Raw genomic sequence first — 22,285 nt, 5'->3', positions numbered from 1 at the left:
CTTCTACTCCAGGAAGTAGTACAAATACCCTAAAAAGTTACTGTCAGATATCTTTATTTACAAAATACGTTTATTTTAAAACAAATATTGGACTGAAAAAAATAAGAAAAAAACAATCAAAAGAAAATATTCACTTTAAAATGAAAATATACACATAGGCAATCGGGTAACGTCTACCCATTCAGTACTCGTCTCCATCTTGTTCAACCAGGAAATGATGTAAAATTCCGGAAATTTGGTACTCTTTTATCTATATTTCGACGCGGTACTTCCACAACTACCCGGTGTCAATTTATTTGTACTGAGAAAAAATATTTTGAAATTGAATTACGTAAAAAAATTGAAAGGAGCTTATTTTATTAAAGAATTACTTTACTATAATTATTTTCATCCCCCCCCATCCGAAAAAAGACAATGGGGGGGGGGCAAAGGCTTCTAAATAACTAATATTCTACCTATAATTCTAACCCAGTAAATTTTAAGATCCCTCCCTCAAAACTGCAGACATTAATTGCTTCCGCACGGCTCCCAGGGGAAGAATCACAGATTAATGTTAATTCGGCTTTTATTGAGTTTGCTATACGGAGAGAATGCTAAGGTTTTCTTGGCATGAAATATATAGTGACTTCGAATAGATGAACCTAACCTTCTATAATTTTTTTTTTATTTTATAAAGTATTAATGGTACATGTACCTCTTACGTAACTTCATAAACATTCTGCTAATAAATCAATTGACTTGTTTATACCTGTATTGTTTTCATATTATACAAAGAAAATTGTTTTCACACTGATCATACGGTTTTGACGCACGGAATTCCGGAATTAATCATTTTCTCGAGAACGGCCCTTCAATTCTTATGCCTTTGTCACTCAATCGGAGTTCCTCGGATGACTTGTACCTCGCACATAACCTCGGACGTCAAAGGTGATCTTCCATCTTGCTGATTTAGTCATGTGATCTTATTTGAATTTCATTCAAATATTATACTTTTGAAATCCGAGTTTCTTTGATGCACGCCCAACACTGTGTTCTTGCTTTCAAAGAATACTAACATTTGGTTGTAATTAACACGAGGAATTACACTAATAAAGAAACCTTTTCTAAGACCTTTAGGCAGATCGAAATATGAAATGAGTGACAAGGTAGTTTCCGGCGAAGAAATGTAGCGATCTGTTACGTATTCCTCCACTTATCACATCCGAGGTTTGAATGGAGCGTAGCGGAGTCAGCCGAGGATTGCCGATTGTTTGTCACTTCTTGTGCTTATGCAACCGGGATTTTTGAGTCTCCAGAGCGTTCTTCTAAACATTCAAGGCCCAGTTCAAAGTTTTACAGGTAATTATAATGTAGGATTTTTATGTTGAAAGGGTGTTATTTATATATATTGTTGAGGAAACATCCCATAAATAAAATATTCAATAAAGAAGCAATTTATATTTTAACTTTTGCACTTTGTGTGGCTTCTTACACAGCTATCGTTACATAATGGGCTTGCTTGATTGGTAGCTTGAATTTTCAATAAATCATTTAATAAGAAGAAATTCTTTATTTGTTGAGCTACAGCCATATTGTGAATTAATTCCAATTCGAGTTTTACATGATTGATAGAATTTTTGGAACTCTCAGAATCGAAATCTGACTTTACAATCAAGCACACCCAATATCATTACACAGGTTGGGCACAGTTCCTTTTTCGGGGAAGTATTACTGTAAAAGGGAACTATTACTCTTTTCAGTAATAAAAACATTACTGAATTCGGGAATTTTCACTCCTGTAGCCTTTATTCTTGTGTTTGTTTTGAATAAAAGATAAAGTGCAAGAATATTTTCACATCCCCTAAATATTTATTGTCTATTAAATGCAAGTGTGCTCAAAACTGCAATATTTACTGCTGCAAAAAGCTGAAAAAGAGTGATGAATTATTTCTATGATATAGATTTCTTACGGTAGCTTACCTGTGTTAAAATTGTGATAATGGATACGTTCAGCACTTGCTAACTCGTTCATGAGATTATTCATTCTAATTTAATTTTTTACTATTTCTTTAAATGATTGATTGATTGTATATTGTTTAACGTCCCTCTTGAGAATTTTTCACTCATATGGAGACGTCACCTATGCCGGTGAAGGGCTTCAAATTTAGACCTATACTCGGCACTCAGGGCCATTGAGCAGTGAGGGTTCTTTATCGTGCCAACGCCTACCGTGACACGGGACCTACGTTTTTAAGGTCATATCCGAAAGACCCGTGACTTTCACTTCTAGTGCCGAGCGCTTGGCGAAGGAACAGTCACTACCTTTGTTTACGTTTTAGGTATGACGCGGCGCCGCGATCGAGAATCGAACCCGGGCCTCCCGATCACGAAGCGAACGCTCTACCACTAGGCTATCGTGACCGGTATTTCTTTAAATGAAATCGTAATCATAATTTTAAATATCATTGCTTCTTTTACAGATGAAAATACTTATTTGAAATATTAAATTTCAAACAATATTCTTTTAAAATTGTCTTGGAATGATTGTCCTTATTAGATTCCATACTTTTGGTACCATTATCAACAGGGAAAATTATTAAATCTCATCTTACCCTTGTCTGCAGCAATGGAGGTCCGAATTTTTCAGTCAGCAAGGTTTGTTTGAAAAAGATAAAACACATCACACTGTATTTTTTATGCACTTTTTATTCGATAAATGGATGAGAGGCATTATTTAAAAAATGTGACAAAAATTCCCCAATTGAGTAATATTTTTATTACTGAAAAGAGTAATAGTTCCCTTTTGTAGTAATACTTCCCCAAAAAAGGAACTGTGCCCAACCTGTTACAGTACCTTATCAACACACTCGGATGACTCGCACCTCGCACATAACCTCGGACGTCAACGGTGATCTACCATCTTGCTGATTTAGTCATGTGATCTTTTTTGAATTTCTTTCAAATGTCTTACATTTGAAATCTGGGTTATTTTTTGGCACACTCAACTGTTTGTTCTTGCTTCTAAAGCCTACTTACAGGAGATTGTAATCAAAACATGTTTACGATAAAGAATTGCACAAATTAAGAAACATTTTCAAAGAACGTTATGCAGAGCGAAATATGAAGTGAGTGATAAGGCAGTTTCCGTCGGAGAAATGTAAGGATCTGGTGCGTATTCCTCCACTAATCACATCCGAGGTTTGAATGGCGCGTAGCGGAGTCAGCCGAGGATTGCCGATTGTTATCAACACGCTATGATCTTTGTATGTCTTTCAGTTAATTTACTTTTGCTCATGCATCCATGTGATGATAAACATGTATAATCAGGTAATCAGGAACTAGTTTGGTATTTTCATTTTTGTTCTAAATGAGTAAATCTCAGCGAGAGAGAGTCCCTATGACATCTATTATATTTTATATTTGTATATTTAATATCTATTATATTTGTCTGTGATATGATAATATTTCTTACAATCCCTTTTGTTAATAAAGCAGTAAACATGCCCAAAAGAAAGGCATCCTCAGATGATGGGAAGTCACAGACTAAAGTCTCCAAGAAAAACAAGTCAATAGCAGATGATGAAGAAGACACTAAAGGCAACAAGCAGAAAAAATCCTACCCCAAACTAGTGGACCCAGCAACAAACAAAGAAACTGTAAGTAGTGTGGTATCAGGCCTGCTTGTCCTATCTACCTGTTCGCATGAGTCTGTTTTGCCATACATGTAATATTCAGTCAAGTAGTGTAAAGCTAAAGTAGAATATTTTTTCCTAATTTACAATTACTGACATGTATGATATCAAAGCAAAATCTTATTATTAATTAAGAAATAAATAAAAAGTTTATAAACTTCAATGGGAATTGAAGTGGGTCGGTACGTGATCAAATCTTCTGAGAAGGCCTATTACTTATATATACATTTGAGACAGACAATTTCATATTTTTGAATTTAAATTATTGCACTAACTGTCCGTCGTAGATTTTGAAAAATGACGCAAGGTGTAAATCGGCTTGCATGGCGGTTACGCTTCGAATTCATTGGGCTAAGGAATCTATTTCGAAGGGGATATTTTGTGAAGGCTACTTGTGATCAGTTATAGTGAACAGATTGTTGTCTGGGAATATTTTTATTCGTGAAAATTGATAATGGATGCTGAAAAGACACAAGAAATACGTCCGAAGTTTGATGATAAAAAGTTGGAGGAATTTCGGTCGTCGGAAAGGGATGGATGGATCCGATGGATTGAGACACTTGTCCGAGCCAGTTAATTTGCAATTTGATCAACGCAGCTAGGATAAGGCTGCCCGTAAAATATAAAAAAATATTTCTATTCCTATTCTATTCTATTCCAATATATGCACATATTCAAGCAATAGCAAAAAAAATATGTTTGAAACGCTCCCCTTACACTTTCGTAGACAGAGTTAGAATTTATGAATCGTGTTTATATTGGATTGGCACAAGTAAAAGACAAGGATAAATTGAAGATATTCCACATGAATCCAAAAGAGAAGTATGTTTTCTAACTGAATTTTGCTGGGGGATCGTATGCAGTTTATCCGTTTTTTGTAGAAATCGCGATAGATAGTGGAAAATACCCCTTCTTACGTTGGTAATTTTAATTTATCGTAAAATATTTTCTTAAGAGGTAAAAATTAAACCTGCCCCCAGCTCTTTTAATGTACCAGGAATCATGATGAATTGATCTATGTAACAAACTTTGCACAATAATTTTGTTTTGCACTTGTGCCGAAGCGATTTTTGTGCAACATTTAAGAATATCAAAAATGTCCGTCACGTGATCAACACAGTCATCTGACATCACAGAAAAGCTTTATTATAATACCTGATTATACTGTTATCTCAAGTTGACTGCAATTTCAAACAAGGATCACATATTGAAATTAAAGTCTAGCTCAAAATAAAATGTATATTTTTAAGACATTTTAAGCCTTCGGACAGCCTTATCATAACTGCGAAAAATAGTCTACGGTTTTAGTTACTAAAGACATTCTTATCGTAAAACACTAATAAACACGGAGACACTGGCGGCAGCTTTGCATTGAACTACGAAAATGCCAAGGTGCAGGTGTTTGGCAGTTGTTCATGGCATGATTGCAACGATATTTTCCAACAGATTTACACATTTATCGTGAGTAGAATTTAAAGATAGAATGATAATTTATCATGAAAATTTAACCAAAAATAAGGATTAACGTTAGGGACCGTGCAGCCGACAAAAGTGTTCAAGAAAAATGTCAACAAAGTTAAAAGCTAGTTTTCTCTATGTACACAGGTTGAATTGATAGCCAAAAAATGTAAGAAATACTTGTTTACATTGTAAATAAAAAATTAATCATTTTACTTGCTTATTTTGTTCATTTTTTTGTACATGAAAAGGAAGTAGAGCACGTAGGCCTAATTTTATAACTTATGTACTGGTATATATTATTGCGCCGTGTGATTCGGCCATGCATTGACCTCTGACCTCCGACAAACTTCATACAGAATTGAAGATATTTTCTCTCTGTATGTTTATATAGTGGAAACTGGAAAGATACCACAAATGTATATATTTTATTTTAGTAATTTAAATAATAAATTCTTTGTATGGTATTTTTGAAAACAAGAAATTAAAAGAAAAAGTTTCTCTGTGTTTCTTCCCATTACATATTTTAAATACAGGTAACTCTTGATGACTCGAAGTTCTTGATTGCTCGAAGTGAGTCTCCAGTCCTGATTTTTTTCCCTATATAACTAAGCAAATTTATTCTTGATTTCTCGAACTCTTGATCTCTCGAAACCCGTAATCCCTCGAAGTCAAAATGCAGTCCCGCTATGCATATTCTATTGAAATTTACCCTCGATTCCTCGAAGTGGCTATGTGTTTACAAGTTACATAATTAGCAACTTTACCTGGACATTTAATGGCCCCAGGCAGAAGACGTGGGTCTCGTAAAACGGGATGTTTATTCAGGTGACACTTATACTGCAAGGTGATAATTAATTTATAATAAATCTTCTGTTGCCTATATGCTTTTAAAATAAGTATCATCGACTGCATTAGGATAATTTTAAAACGCAGTGTCACTGAGAAATTCAGACCTGTATACTGTTACGATTTCACTGTATTTTGTACGGATTTTTAGTCTAAAATACATCTCACGTTTTGCCATTATGAAAATACGGAAATCGGAAATATGTTAGTTTGGAATTTAACAGTTAGTTTTTGTTATGATCTGTCTTAGTTTTACTCTATTTATCGCTAAATAAGACCAGAAGTCTCTGTTGAGACTGTAGCTCTACTGGTTTGTACATATAACAAAGGATGAGAAAAGGAGCCATTGCCATCAGACCAAAACTGTAGAAGGAGTAGCGTTTTAAAGGAATGTCACAGAAAATTCTATTTTTAGTAACCATGGCAATACCATTCATCAAAATCGGAAACCAATGCACAGTTTAATGTACCTAAGTGTAGTCTACTTGTGTGCCAAGTGATTTAAAAATCAGATCAAAACGGTACAAGGAAAAGCGTTTTAAAGGAATTTCATAGAAAATTCTATTTTTAGTAACCATGTCAAAACTGTTCATCGAAATCAAAATCCAATGCCCTATTTTATGTATCTTAGTATAGTCTACTTGTATGCCGAGTAATATTGAAATCAGACCAAAACTGTAGGAGGAGTAGCGTTTTAAAGGAATTTCACAGAAAATTCTATTTTTAGTTACCATGGCAACACGTTCATCGAAATCGGAAACCGATGCACTATTTTATGTATCTTAGTGTAGTCTACTTGTACGCAAGTTATATTTAAAACAGACCAAAACTGTACAAGGAGTAGCATTTTAAAGGAATTTCACAGAAAATTCTATTTTTAGTAACCATGGCAACTCAGTTCATTGAAATAAAAAACCGATGAACTATTTTATGTATCTTAGTGTAGTCTACTTGTGTGCCATGTAATATTGAAATCAGACCAAAACTGTAGGAGGAGTAGCGTTTGAAATGAATGTCACAGAAAATTCTATTTTTAGTAACCATGGCAACACCGTTCATCGAAATCAAAATCCGATGCACCATTTTATGTATCTTAGTGTAGTCTACTTGTATTCCAAGTAATATTGGAATCGGACCAAAACTGTAGGAGGAGTAGCGTTTTGAAAAAATGTTTACAGACAGACGGACGGACACCTTACTATCGCATAAGCTCTTCTGGTCTCTCACCACTAGAGCTAAAAAAAGATTCAAACACATGAGCGATGTTAGGTTGCCAAAACCCTGTGGTATTATGAAATAACAAAGACTTTGTTGTTAAACCATGTTTTTGTAATCAGAAAAGAAGCTTTTCTCTTTTAATAATATGTAAAATTGATGGAAAGTGAAATCTTACTGGCAAATGCCAAATCTCACGGACAAATCTAATAAAAAATACTGAGAGACAGCGTTATGGGTAAACAGGTCTGGAAATTGTAATTGCAGATTACAAGACGAAACGCTTAGTAAATTTAGTTTTTATTTCGAGTCAGTGTCAAAGTTTAATGAAATTTGAAAATCCAGAAACAGCCTCAGTGTCAATATGACGACTATTGTTGGACAAATACTTACTGTAATACAGAACTTTGTTTAATGCACGTGTTTGGAAAAATTAAAATGATATGTACCACACGGCGCTGTAAAATGCGTAGTATGATGTCCGTTTTATAAAGAATAAAAAAAAACATAAAATGACGATGTACAATTTTAGCTTTACTCAGATTAATAAATATTCATCTAAAAGTCGAAATCATATCGCTGTTTTATGAAAACCACGTGTGAAAAGTTAGCACTGCATGAAAATCATTATATCCGGTAAGACTAATTTTAAAACCTGCCAAACAAACCCGGAAAATTCCGGACACTTGAAAACTCGAACTCTTGATCTCTCGAAGTTTTTCCTCAGTCCCTTAGACTTCGAGGTATCGAGAGTTACCTGTATTGTCTGGTAAATGAGTACATAGAATACATCACATAAATGCAGTTTCATATTTCTCTTGTGCACCATGTTACAGTATGCTACTATCATTAAATAAGTGGGCAATATGTACTGTACAACATTCTAATCTTAAAACCATGGTCAGCAACATATTGTCTTATTTTATTATGATCGGAAAAAAAGACATTTTAATTTTTACTATATAGATATATTAATTAAATAAATTATTTTTTTTATCAATAGACAGGAGAAATTAAATACACAGCAAAGGAGCCTACACGGAACAAGAAAGGAGAACTCGTTTTTCATGATTTCCCAGAATTCCGTCCAAATATGACACCCAAAGAAGTTCTGCAGGCTGGCAGTTTTGGCGGAACTTACTTCCGTCCAATCAAATCATCTGTTACAGGTGATAACTAATTTAAGTTTTGTTTAATATCGTGAAAATAATATCACAAGAAACATATCGATAATGTTAAACCTGAACAAAGTATTACAATCTAGAAGCTGCATTCTACTTGTAAAGAAAAAAAAAAGCTGCGTTCTATAATACATGTACATGTAAATTATAAAAGTTTGGCTTTGTAAATGAAAATTTATTTGGGAAAAGTAAATTGCATCTAGACAGTAGTCTAGACTAAAATGATAGGTCATCAAAATACGTTTGAACAGACACAGCTCTCAGATTCTCTTCAGATTCTTTGATTCAAGGTGATAAAAATGTACCCAATAATCTATCTTGAACCAGTTTGATTTGGTGCCATAAAATTGCCATAATGCATAATTGCTAGTGATGGAAAGAAAAAAATAATTAAACTGTGATTTTGTCACACTGAGACTTAAAACACTCTTTACAAGAAGGAATGGCAACAAAACTGAGCAAAAGTCCGCTAGAAACATGCAGGTCCATGACTTGACTTTGTCTTTCTTTAGGTAAACAGTATAAAGATGAAGCCTTCAAAGAACTCCCAACAAACTGGACTGAGGGTCTTATCATCAAAAAGCAGGTAAATAAATACAAACCACTGATATTCTTGTAATTATAGTACTATCTCGTCATTAGGAATTATTTTTTATAAATTTAACATTCAAAAGTTGATCCTGGAAAATTAAAATGAAAAGGCTTAGACATGTTGGAAAATCAGTTATTTTGTTATTGACGTCTATCAAATACAGAGAAAGAACAATGTTTTGATGTTGTGCATACAGGTATTTGCACTATGTATCACTGTGATTGCTTTCATTGATTTATAAATTGAATAATGTCGGTAAACTCTTTTATAAGTCATTATTAAGTAATTGGTATCTTATTTGACAGGTAACCTCTTCATCTTACAATGAGTCAGTAAATACATACAAGGTGAAGTGTGGAGGGAGCCTGGAGATGTGGGAGGAGAGTGGGTGGATCCACAAACAGGACCCCTACGGCTGGTTCCAGTGGTTCTGCAGGTATACACAACTTTTTTCAGTTATTTCCCTTAGTAAAATTTCATCCCGGTAGGGGTCGCAGAAAGCAGCCGCCATTGCATCCGTGACGCTGCATAAACAAACTCCGTAGCAACAACACACCGGTGTCGGCGAAAGTACGTACTGTTCAACTGTAAATATTAGCGCACAAACAACATTTAATATATGAAAATCTTGTAAATTCTTTCGTTTGCCTTAAATATGAATCAATATCAATGTGAAAATTGTAAAGATCGAATTATTTCCTCGCCAAAAGATGTCAAACCGCAAGAATGGAAGGACGATATGCGGGAGTGGCCCCAAGTTGAGTATGGTGATATTTACAATTATTTAATTTTGAGTAAGGCGTGTGATGGCCAAGGGATGAAAAACTACAAATCTTTGGACAGTTTCAATTATTTTAAAAGTGGTTCTGTAGGGAAAATTCTACATTTTGTTATTAACAAAACAACAGTTGTTTTAAAATCTGAAGTACGCCCCTCACAAAAAGTCAACTCGGGAGTTTCATAATGCTTGGATTATATGTGACATGGTTGGCACGATTTTTAGTGCTGGTTGTTCATGTATGGCAGGGAATAGTAAAACGTGTAGTCATGTCGGTGCTGTGCTATGGAAAATTGAATATGCTGTGAGGTCAGGACTAACAGGCAAATCCTGTACCGATGAACAAATGCAATGGAACAAGGGTTCAACGAGAAACCTGGAACCAGGTATTCTTGAGGAGATGGATTTTAAGAAACCTAGATACAGTAGTAGTGACATTAACAATAATGATGAAAAACCACAAAACACAAAATCAATATTCCCCATGTTTGTATCCCATCAATCCTTTAAATATTTTGTACAAAACAGTGAACTTCAGGAATTGTTCTCAGTAGAAAATTCTCTCTTAAAAAAATCTGTGCAAGCTAAAGTGGATACTCTTCAATTCAAACCTTCATCTGAACCTCATACTGAACACTCTGCAGAACTTACATGTAAAAAGTGTTGCCAATTTTTTAACAAGTATATAAAACTTACTGAATCTCAAATCAAGTCCTTATCTCATACAACTATTTCACAAAGTCAATCAGAACTGTGGCATAACAGTAGAAAAATTAGAATAACAGGCATCACTGCTCACAAAGTTCCAATCCGTGACACTACAAATAGTGATAACTTCATTAGAGAGCATTTATATCCTTCCTTTAAAGGCAATAAATTCACAAAACATGGACAGATTGGTGAAAAGCTTGCAAAACAACAACTGCGTTTGGCTGGAATACAAATAGAAGATGCAGGGACCATCGTTTCAGGTGAAGAGCCCTGGCTCAGTGTTTCCCCCGACGGAATAATTACTGAAGATGATGGCAAACAATGTCTTTTAGAAGTAAAATGCCCAATACTACAAAATGACCAGACCCTTGACAGTTTATTTACAGCTGGTAAATATGACATTGTAAAATCATTGCAAAATGATTCTTTGTCCCTAAAGCAGAGCAGTTCACGAGGATATTATCTTCAGATACAATTGACTTTGCATGTTACACATCTAGAATTGTGCAAACTTGTTATATGGACAGCTAATGAATACAAGATCATTGATGTACAACATAACCAACAGTTCTGTCAATCATCAATTTCAAGGCTACGTTTATTTTACTTCAACAAACTTTTATCCAGAGTAGTTGATGACTTTGAATCTGGCAGATTAAGATTAGTAAAAAATATGAAAAATTTTCAAACTGATTCAAATAAAACTTGTTTCTAACACAAAAATCAAATATCTTTTCATTCTGAGGTAATCATTTATTACTTAATACATGTGTATAATATGTTCACATTTTTTTTTAAAGCTTGGTGCCACATCAAAAAATCAATGTCTGATAAAAAAGTAAATTCAAATAGTTAGTAGAAGTGTGGAGGTCAAGAAGCCTAAACAGTATCTGTTGACCGACATGTAAAGACTTAAGTGTGCATGAATGTACCCATAACCGGTACTTAACTTCACATAAATGGAGTTTCAAATGTTTTTTTTTTAAATGAACAAAAGAAATTTGTTTTTTTTTTCTGTGGAAAAAATACTTGTACTGTGATCAAAATTGAATTAACATATTAAAATCTTGGCAAACCATTGATTGGAAAATAAGTGAATTTAGATTTCTTATCAGACATAAAACTTTTGGACTCACTCCCATGTTATGCGTAATAATTTAAGAAATCAGTCAGAATGGTTTTTACCTTTATACAAATGATATATGCCCAAACACAGTATCTTTTTAACAAATATTAGTGCAAGTTACACTGACAAATATTATAATAATGTGAAAACATAATGTTATTATAAAATAATATCCTAATGCAACCTGCTGATGCAAAGATAATATAAACAAAATTGACAGGTATAAACTGATTGCAGTAGTGTATAGGGGTGGGACAAAACAAAATTGACAGGTATAAACTGCTTGCAGTTGTGTATAGGGGTGGGACAATACATAGATCTTGAATACAACATGATAATGTTACATATCTAAATACATGCTACATGATACAATACAGATCTTGATAATATAATTAATAAGAAATATGTAGCCAATTAAAAAACTTTATATTTTATTTCATTTTATTTTTACTTTAAATGGACAAATTTTTCTACATCAAATCATGGGCTTTGAAATCAATATTTGATGTTCATAAATTTCTTTGACTAGAAATTTACAAAAACAATATAAATTGTACATATTGCCAAATGTCTATACACAAGTTGATTACAAATAGTAGTGTAGTTTATCAAGAACACTTACTAAAGATTCATTTTTAAAAAGTCATGTACATTGATATTGATTAATGAAAGTCTGTAACCAAGTTGAGTTTACAAAAAAAAAATTTCAAAAGGTTGTTTGTGAAATGTTTCCATCTGATACTTTAATGCATGTATTCTAAACCGTATCTTAGATAATAGTATATATCAATGTATCGTCCCAACCCAGGAGGTGAAAGCTGAATTTCATAATTTCACCATAATCATTATTTACTCATCATCATCTTTGATAAGGTCAGATCTTAAGTTAACCAATGCAGGACAAATAATCAAGTACGCAGGTAGGTTAAGGTTACAACCAAATATTCAACTTGCCTATATGATATGACGTCATAATAAGCTATATGACGTGATATTTAGAGGTAACAATTTCTTAAAATCGATATCTAAGATTGATTTGAGGTCGTAAAAATGAACCAAAATATGCAGAGGAATAATATCAACGGAATTTTGTCGTTCCTGGGCCTCTGTAGTTATCACAGGGGTTACATACCAAACCCGTGACGTCATAACTGTTGATCATGCATTAGCAGAGTGAAAGTGAAAACTAACGAGAATTGATGTAAACAAACACAAGAAATCGGAGTTTAAAAAGCATTTAGAATGAATATCATGTGTGATTCTTGTGGGAATAAAGCGTATGAATAAGGTATGGTAATATAATTCTGCAATTTCTTCGTAAAATTAAAGCAGGGAGGGTGTTTACTTGCCAATCAGCCTTTCCTCTGTCGTTTGTAACAAAAAAGATGCAAAAGTTCAACACTACGCCGCATACCTTGAAACTTAATTTTTGTTTCTATCTAAAGTTCTTATTCTTTTGTTTTTGGAAAGTGCTGCTAGAATCGTGTGGTTTACGGGAATTGATGCATTTTTTTCGATGTTATGAACAAAATGTAAAAATTTTGGGAAGGTTTCGTCCGAAATTGATGAATAATTATTTCTATAAGAGGACAGTAGGATTCTAGCAGCACTTTTCATGGTACAGAGATGTTTTTACATAACTATTAATATAAATTGGAACTAATTATCCCCGGGGTAGTGTTAAACTTTTAACTTTTTCATTAAGGCATATTTTCTAATTATAGACGTCACGTGGTGACGTCGTGGTGAAGTGCCTCCTGTAGTATAAGTCCCATTGATGTCTATAGAATGCATAATTGTAGTAAAAGTTTTATCCTTGACTTTTCCGATTTATTAGTGTTACACTTATTATAAAAAGTGTTTATTCGCCGAATTCTGATCCATGTGCTGCCTTAACCAACCCGCGTATTTACTGAGTTTCTTCACGGAGGTAACTGGAACTATCTGACTCAATATGCGAAACACCTTTAATCGTCTAATAGCCCGTTCAACGTGAATCCGTACGGTGGCAGTTCTTCTGGTCTCTGTAACATCCTCTTCTGAAAGTTGGTCTTTACCTTTTGTAAAAGCTGGAATGTTAAGTTTCACTTTCAGAGGAAAGAGTAGGTCATCAATGGTAAAACCTCGATCGGCCATGATTTCATCCCCAGGAAGAAGGTAATTTAAAATCCCAGATTCTTCCACAATTGCTTTATCACTAGACCTTCCTCCAAAGCCCTTAGATATAAACATAATCTGACCATGTGGTGCAATACCAACCAAATACTTCCCTGTGTTGTTGGACTTGTAGTGACTATATGTTTCTCCTCTGGTCTTTAAGTTTTTTGCTCGTTGAATAAAAGTTTCTGCACAATCAATGATGACTGTAGTTTTGGGAAAGTTCTCACGAAAAGCCTTTGGCATGGTTGCTCTAATTGTTTCACGTGGAAGCCAAACTATTAAGTTTTTAAGTTTTGAAGCCATAAAAGAGAGTCTTTGATTAAAAATATTGCATGCATGAGACTCAGATATACCAAATCTGTTGGCAATATCTGCAAACAGTAAATTAAGCCTTAATTTAATAAGAACTAGTAAGACTTGATCTGACACAGGCATAGTAAATGTCAGTGGGTTGTTCAAACTTTCCATAACACGCAAAAGAGTTCTAAAAGCCTTTAACGGCAGTCCTGTGTAAAGCAAGGCTAAGGAGTTAGTAGTTATGTCAGCAGCACTGAGACGTACGTGTAAGGTGCTGCAGTTTACACCTTTTTCCTCCATCTTGATGACTCTTGTTTGTGTACCTGAATTCCTGGATCCTGCAAGGAATGTTATTGCATATTCATGTTCACACAGTGTGAGATCCGTCCACTGTGTGCCTGCAGATCTGCTTTCTGTCATACTCGTCTGCACAGAAGAAGATGTCATGTTTGGTTCAGTTTGATTGTTGAGGGTTTCGACTTCATCTGCAGCAGTAGCAGCCAGTTTTTGTTGTTTTATAACTTCTGTCCTGCAAAAGATTTACAGTATAATACAAGAAATGACAAACATGAAAGCAAAATCATAAATTTCAAGTTCTATTAATAGATAATAATTTAATTTTAGTTGTAACATATCATTTGATTGGTAAAACGGTTTTATCCATTTTGTATAACATAACTTGCCTACGTCACAATGAGTTATGTCAATAACGTATTAATCCACTTGACGTTAACATTTAAAATATGCAATATTTGAAGCCTTTAACCAAAGGAAAATAAGGAAAAATTGTCTCATTGTCATTATTGAAATTAAATTATAAAGGTATGAAGCTTATTTCAACTTATGTTATACGATATAACATAACTTTGGGCAGTTTATGCTTTATACACCGCGAAACATAACTTGGGGCAGTTTACGCTTAAGTTTATAAACCGCTTCACGGTTCACAAAGTGTAAACTGCCCAAAATTATGTTATATCGTATAACGTAAGTTGAAATAAGCTTCATTTTTTAAATAGAGTTGTAACGATACAGGAATATATTGATTGTAATGATCTTGAGTTTCAACAATACGCATATCGTAAGATTCATCTTTTCAGAAAGTGATAGCAGAAGTTTCCTTTACAATAAAAGTTAAAAAAAACAAAACAAGATGGCGCTCGAAAATGACCATTATGACCACTCTCATCGAGTATCTCCACATATTATACGGGGTAACTATCACACTAACTTATTTAAATTTGGAAGTGGGGAGGGGGACTGATCTGTTGCTGTCAGGTATCTCTAAAAATAATATCAAAATAATATGTAATTTTCTGAAATTATTTTCAATGGCAGCACTACAAAATATATATTTATCTCTGCTCTTTCATTATTTGGAGTCACACATACCCATCCGCCCTTTGTTCTGCAACAAACTTCCTTTTCAAAAGTCGACGACCAACTTTTATGGGAGCTTCATAACCTGTAAAAATTTTCGACATTAAATAGACAAAATCTAGCAGCATTTAACTTGTACGTAGATCACTGAACAGATGAATAAAGGGGGTATGGTTGTATCAAACGACCACCTTACCACTCTAAGTATCTTGTGCATAAACATAAATTGTGCAAGCTATGTAGTAGTTACCATTTTTTCTTGAAACCCGAGTTCAGTTCGCTTTAAACAGGTCCAGTCCAAAGACTATTTCTACCTACGTAGGTATTAATAGCTACCTAGGTATTTAAAGCTACCCAAAGTAGCTATTTTTACCTACTTTCTGCTTTACTTGCATTTTGTGGCCAAATGCAGGAACGGCGCAACATGATGAGCACAAAATTTCTTGATACAGTCACACTGATGATGAATATGACAAAAATTTGGCAAAAAAATGAAAACTTCGTATATTATCAATTTTGCATAGAAACTAATGTAAAATTGCCGAATCAGGAAGTAATCATTTTTTGGCCAAAATTTTGTCATATTCATCATCAGTGTGACCGTATCAAAAAATATGGTATTCATCATGTTGCGCCGTTTGGTCTTTTGGTCGCAAAATGCAGAAATTATATAAAGTAGGTAAAAATAGCTACTTTTGGTAGCTTTAAATACCTAGGTAGCTATTAATAGCTACGTAGGTAGAAATAGTCTTTGGACTGGACCTGTTAAAAATTTAAAAGTGTGTATATCAAAACAAGAAAATATAAGGCATGTAAACTATATACTATAGATTATATTTTGTGCTTGCATTTACATATTATTTCAAAACGTGGTTAGGCACAATAAATTAATATTATGCCTTGTTTGTGAATGCGTCGTTGCAAGCATCGTTCTACTTTCACTTTACATCAATCAGCTGTCAATGTCAAATCTATTTTTAAACATTATGTATGCAGCTTTTTTATGTTATAAACAAACCTAAATTCAGACTGGGTATGGGATTTCTTGCAGTTGGTCGCCCATCTATAAAATGTGTTGAACATACAAACACATTCTTCGGCAATTCATTGCGATGCAGTGCTCGTTCCCATTGAAGTTTCTCGGGCTCCGCTTTAGGCATCTTGTGAAGGCTGTATGGAACAATGCACGGGCAGTCTTTGTGGAGAATGTCACCGTGAAGTTTGCAGATAGACTGCTTCCACAAATAAATTTTTTTTCTGTTGTTAAAACAGTTAAATACCGCACAAGATTCACCCCCTCCATCTTTATACATCTGTCACGGCTCACGGGTTTCACGGTTGTAATGGCGGATGCATCACGTGACATGTGATGGCTACGCTCTGTAACTATGACGTAATTGCGGGAAAAAGTTGTGTATATATGAAATGACTTGTACAGGTGGTTTTAGTGGCACACCATTAAAATATTCAATGATTTTCCACAAATAAACAAACTTCTCTCAGTTTTTGACAAAATATGATCCCTGCATGAAATGTAGAATTCTGCCTTTGCTTTTTAAGAATTTTGAATTTTTAACAATAATTACTACTTTTGAGGAGGTGGGCAAAATTGCAGGTTTTTTTTCAGATAGAAACACTTAAATCAATTAATCGAACAAGTTCTAACCAGTGCTATTAAACAGACTAATTTCCTCTGTAGATTCTATCAAGGAAGAAGGACCCCTGATGATGAGCGACAGGTTGGGAGATGGCTGAGGTGTGCAGGACCCACAGGAAGGTGGAAAAACAACCTCATCTCCAAGTGTTACCGCAGCGGGGCACGGTAAAATGACCCCAACATATCCCCCGTAGTCAGACAGACACTACAACACTGGGGGTACAGGCTAACTGAGGAGGACTACCTGGCCAAGGAGAAGCAGCTCAAGAGAAAGAAAGTTTGATAGGAATGGATTGATTACTGGTTGTTGACAGCAGATATTTTAGCATGGTAAAAGGTAATGGTGTTTTACAGTATGTAACAGAAAAAAAAGTTATAGGCTAAATTGCTTTGATTAGACTGGTACAAAGAACACTATTGTGTCCTGAATTTGAAACTAGGACAGAGAAAGATACAATTTGACAGGAAAGTTTGTAGAAAGCTTAAAAAACAATTGTGTACTGGTACTACATAAAATTGTGTTCCATACAGTCTTTTCTTTCTGTGATTTTTTTTTTGTTGTGATACTGAAGGATGTAAATGAATGTGGATATAGACCAAATTCCACTTAATACCTTGCTTTGAAACTTTTATCGATACTTCTCATAGATTTATTTCTGTGAAAGTGAATGTACAATCTAGTTGTGTTTTTTACTTTGATTGTAGTATGTAGTTTTTTTGTTTCTATGTAACTCATAATATTTGATAATGTTTTGCTTGAAAGGCTTAAAAACAGCATGAGAATTCATTTTTGTTTTGAAACATACCATGCATTTTTACATTTTTAAAAATGAATGATTTTAAAGTGTCATACCTTTGTTTTACTCATTTAGTATTTTTATAAACATAATTATTGTTTGCAAAACAATATAACCTCAAAATTGTCATTTTTTGATAAGATTCATTTACATGTATGTTGAATAAATATATACTGCCACTTTATATTATTTTTAATGAAAATTTACTTTAAATGTATTCATCTGATGCAGAATAAATTCAAAACTACTACATTAAAAGAAGGCTCTTGCCTTGGTTTTTAATATGAGGCAAAAATAATTTTCAGTTTTACAGGTCCAAAAAATTTCAAAATTCTTTTGTAAGATATCCATCAATTATCAAAATTACTGATATCAAATGATTCGTATCTTTATCTACAAACTTTGAATAATGTTATTCCAACTATTGGCAAAAAAAAAAATTCATAAAAATACCATACACTGATCATGAGCATGGAAAGCATGCATAAAAGGAGATATTTTCAATTTTAGTACATGCAAAAATTGAGAAGTTCACATATTTTACAGTGGTGAATTGAGTTATTTCCCTTTTTAATACGTCAACATGGATCAGGATTTAAAATAACTTGACGGTGTTGATTATCATTCCTTCTTTGATTAGACATATCCCAGTGAACTCGAACAAAAAAGCCACCACAGAGTCTAGCATATCAGTTTTCATAATTATTATAGCAAATTAACAAGAAAAGATGACGAAAATCTGGAACAGCATTTCTATTGTCAACTTCGCTTATTTCATATTTTTGGTCTTTATGTACCATTATCACATGTATATAGAGTAAATGTATTCCAGTTGATTGGATACGCGAAAGCATGCTCTACGTAGGAAAAATACCGTATCTAAAACAAGTTATTGACAAATAAGCTCACAATGGCAAAACTATGACCTCGTTTAAGTTTGATAGCATTTCGCCAATTGTATGATCGAAATAAAAACTTGTTCCTTTAGTCTAGTGCTGACTAGCATTTTTCAAATGATTACGTTGTTATTTTCACACTGAATAGTCTAGAGATTCTGTTTTCGTGACAGGACTAGAATAATGGGGCTAGATAACCAGTTGACAGGGGTTGCTTATCTATATAGTACCTCATTCAAATGATGATGTTTTGGGGAGGGATCCGGATTTGCTGTCCTCCCAGGTTGTTTGTTCCAATGCACTGAGCTTGGTTACTTTTTTTCATAACTCATTTTTATCCGAATGTCTTGGACCAGCTCCAAGACCCAACAGGGTAATAAATAAATTAACAAAGCTTTCAACAAGATACTGCAGAAACTATGGGAATTGTACAGAGTCATATAGCTGAAAGAAAGAAATAGAACCGGGGGTAAAGAATATATCCAGAGATACTTCATTCCAAAAGAGAACTCCAAAACAAGCAGTCCAGGACAAAATCCCTTCTCAACATTGAGGGAAAAATATCTACCTATCAGTGTTAGCAAAGACGGCAGATTTCAGAAAAAAATACATCAGCACTTCAACTACAAGGGAACCGAAAAAATTAAAGGATGTGTGAAGCTCATTGGCATCCTTAATTTCTGTTCTCCCGACCAAGTCTAGCTGCAGATCCGTAGCGTTATGGTTTTATATATATATGTCTTTGACCATAACGCTACATATCCCATAATGCAAAAAAGGTGCAATTAAAGGCGCAATATTTTTTGCGCACTTTTGGGAAGAATTTCTCCAATTTTTAGCATCGGTCAATCAACTACCTTTTACTCTCTAATCCTAGACACATTCTGTAGCCAACATGTTTATTTAATCCATCTCCAAACCATTTTTATGTCTCTCCAGGCAATAAACCCGATTGAAGTGAATTATCAGAAATCTAAGAAATAATTTTAATCAAGCCAGTTTATCACTAAGTCTTGTAGAGACGACTATAAAGGTTTGAGAGAGGGATAAAATATACAGATTAGTTAAATAATGTGCCTAGAATTAGGGAATGAAAGGTAGTTACTTGACAGATGCTGGAAAGTGAAGAAATTCTCCTAAAAAGTGCGCAAAAAATATTGCGCTGTAAATTGCACTTTTTTTGCATTACGGGATCTGTAGCATTATGGTCAAAGACAAATATATAAAACCATAACGCTACAGATCTGCAGCTAGATCAAGTGAGGACCCACAGGGCCGGATAAGCAATCGACTTTGGATACTTATTTCAAGATAGCGCCTCATTCCAATAATGATGTTTTAGGGAGGGATCCGTGATTGATGTGCCTCCAATTTGTTTTGTTCCAATGAACTGTTGAGCTTGGTTACTGTTTCAAAGATCATTTTAAATACCGAGTATCCACAGGGGCGGTAACATACTGATTTTACATATGATTAAATGTATACAAAAAGATATATAGTGATTACGTAAAATCTAATACAGTATGTTACCGGCCGCTGTGCGAGTATCCATGTATTTATTAGCCCCCTCCCATTGAAAGCAGAGGGCGTACTGTACGGGTAAATTTTCGCCCCCGTTTTATTTTCGCCCCTTTCGCCCTAGTATCATTTGGGCGAATTTAAAACGGGGCGAATTCAAAGAATAATAGCATGATTTCTTAAACAAAACTATGAGTGGGCGAATTTAAAACGGGGCAAAATTGTTTGCAAGTGTGAAAGGGCGAAAAGAACCCTGTATACAGTATATACAATTTCTCTTCGTAATTGTCAGATGTGAAATATCTGTTCGAGTACACAAACGAGTTAATATGCATAAAATGATTTAGTACACACCAATTCTCAGAAGGGTAAAAAGAGCAGCATCTGAGGAGAGAAATTCAGAACCCAAAACAAGGTGTTGATCTCTACTGTATCCAAGCAATGCGGAAGTATAGAACCACCGATAGGAGAATTAGATTAATTGAAAGGAAACAAAACTAGAGGTACTGTGAGCATAGAGCTCACTAAATGATACCCCCCGCCTCCCATATGAATATAATGGCAGTGTCCATGTTTTGCTCTGGAAAATCAAAAATACATGTCAGAACAAAAAGTAAAATAGGAGGTGCACAATGGCAATATGTAATTAAGAATCTGTGAAAGTTTCATGAAATTTCCTTCATTGGTATGAGAGGAGTTGCGGATAAGAGAAGGGTACCCCAAAGCGTAACAGACAGACGGACGGACAGACGGACGGACGGACAGACAGACGGACGGACGGACAGACGTACAGACGGACGGAATTAACGATTACTATATACCCTCCCGCTTTTCAAGCGGGGGGTATAATGAATGAGGATAAGATCGTATATAAGAATGTTCTTTTTAGACCAGTTGCAAGACCGAACGGGGTTACACACAATACTTACAAGGTTTCCAAGATACTACAAAAGTTATGACGATTATACAGAGTTATCTGAAAGAAAAGGAATAGTGCCTGAGGTATGGAAACAAACCGAGAAATGCCTTAGTTTGTTCCGAAGGAGAAGTCCAGGACAAAACTTAAGTTGAATGAAAATCTTCTGATCAGTGACAGTGAAGAGAATGTCAAAATTTTAGAGACAAATACAGCTTCACTTTTATCCAAATGGAACAGTGTTTTTGAAGGAATTAAGAATCACTCAACTTATCAAAGAGGCAAAAGTAGGATAGAACTAGAGGTACTGTGAGCGATGAGCTCACTAAATGATACCCCCCGACTCCATATAATTATAATGGGAAAGTCCATGTTTTGCTTTAGCCAGAAAACCCAAAATATGTGTCGGATGAAAAAGTAAAATAGGAGGTGCACAATGGCAATATGTAATAAAGATTCTGTGAAAGTTTCATCAAATTTCATTCAGTGGTATAAGAGGAGTTGCGGATAAGAGATGGGTACCCAAAAGCGTAACAGACGGACGGACGTACAGACGGACGGACGGAATTAACGATTACTATATACCCTCCCGCTTTTCAAGCGGGGGTATAAATATCTTAAAGCATTTGGCTTGACCTTGCAAATGCGTTTTATTGGATTCCATGTGGGTGGCGATAAACTTTTCATCTACTATTAAATGTGAAGAACATTGCTAAAAACTAGAGGTACTGTGAGCGATGAGCTCACTAAATGATACCCCCCGCCTCGCATATGGTTATAACTGGTGAAAAAGTCCATTTTTTTCTGTGGCCGGGAAACCCAAAATATGTGTCGGATCAAAAAGTAAGATAGGAGGTGCACAATGGTAATATGTAATAAAGATTCTGTGAAAGTTTCATCAAATTTCATTCAGTGGTATGAGAGAAGTTGCGGATAAGAGATGAGTACCCCAAAGCGTAACAGACGGACGGACTGACGGACGTACAGAAGGACGGACGGAATTAACGATTACTATATACCCTCCCGCTTTTCAAGCGGGGGGTATAATAAATTTCGTGGAATTTAATTAATAACGTTTACTGT

General features: G+C 34.6%; 2 protein-coding genes across 2 annotated transcripts in view; one reads left to right on the top strand and one right to left on the bottom strand.

Moving 5' to 3' along the window:
- Positions 1–1,264: 1,264 nt before the first annotated feature.
- Positions 1,265–22,285, top strand: part of LOC134259938 (uncharacterized) — a 113,202-nt gene continuing 92,181 nt past the window's right edge. The window contains exons 1-6 of the mRNA XM_062742529.1: positions 1,265–1,338; positions 3,472–3,635; positions 8,197–8,362; positions 8,887–8,960; positions 9,272–9,402; positions 17,118–17,447. Coding sequence (XP_062598513.1) covers positions 1,269–1,338; positions 3,472–3,635; positions 8,197–8,362; positions 8,887–8,960; positions 9,272–9,402; positions 17,118–17,244 — 732 coding nt within the window. The 5' untranslated portion in view covers positions 1,265–1,268 and the 3' untranslated portion in view covers positions 17,245–17,447. The remainder of the gene's footprint in view (positions 1,339–3,471; positions 3,636–8,196; positions 8,363–8,886; positions 8,961–9,271; positions 9,403–17,117; positions 17,448–22,285) is intronic.
- On the bottom strand, positions 13,430–16,578 carry LOC134259927 (uncharacterized). The gene is made up of 3 exons (XM_062742520.1): positions 16,437–16,578; positions 15,431–15,503; positions 13,430–14,567 (listed from the first exon to the last, which is right to left on the bottom strand). The coding sequence occupies exons 1-3, from the start codon at positions 16,576–16,578 to the stop codon at positions 13,430–13,432; spliced, it is 1,353 nt and encodes a 450-aa protein (XP_062598504.1).

Source organism: Saccostrea cucullata, unplaced genomic scaffold, assembly GCF_032062105.1.
Source record: "Saccostrea cucullata isolate Sc308-1 unplaced genomic scaffold, CSIRO_AGI_Scuc_v1 ctg682, whole genome shotgun sequence".
NCBI lineage: Eukaryota > Metazoa > Mollusca > Bivalvia > Ostreida > Ostreidae > Saccostrea > Saccostrea cuccullata.
The sequence above is the reverse complement of the archived record's forward strand: the minus strand, read 5'-3'. Positions and strand labels throughout refer to the sequence as shown.

Excerpts from the sequence above, each read along its gene's own strand:
- LOC134259927 (XM_062742520.1), bottom strand. The coding sequence starts at position 16,578 with ATGCCTAAAGCGGAGCCCGAGAAACTTCAATGGGAACGAGCACTGCAT. Across the intron at positions 15,504-16,436 it reads CATACCCAGTCTGAATTTAG|GTTATGAAGCTCCCATAAAA; the intron begins GTTTGTTTATAA and ends AAATTTTTACAG. Across the intron at positions 14,568-15,430 it reads GCAGAACAAAGGGCGGATGG|GACAGAAGTTATAAAACAAC; the intron begins GTATGTGTGACT and ends AATCTTTTGCAG.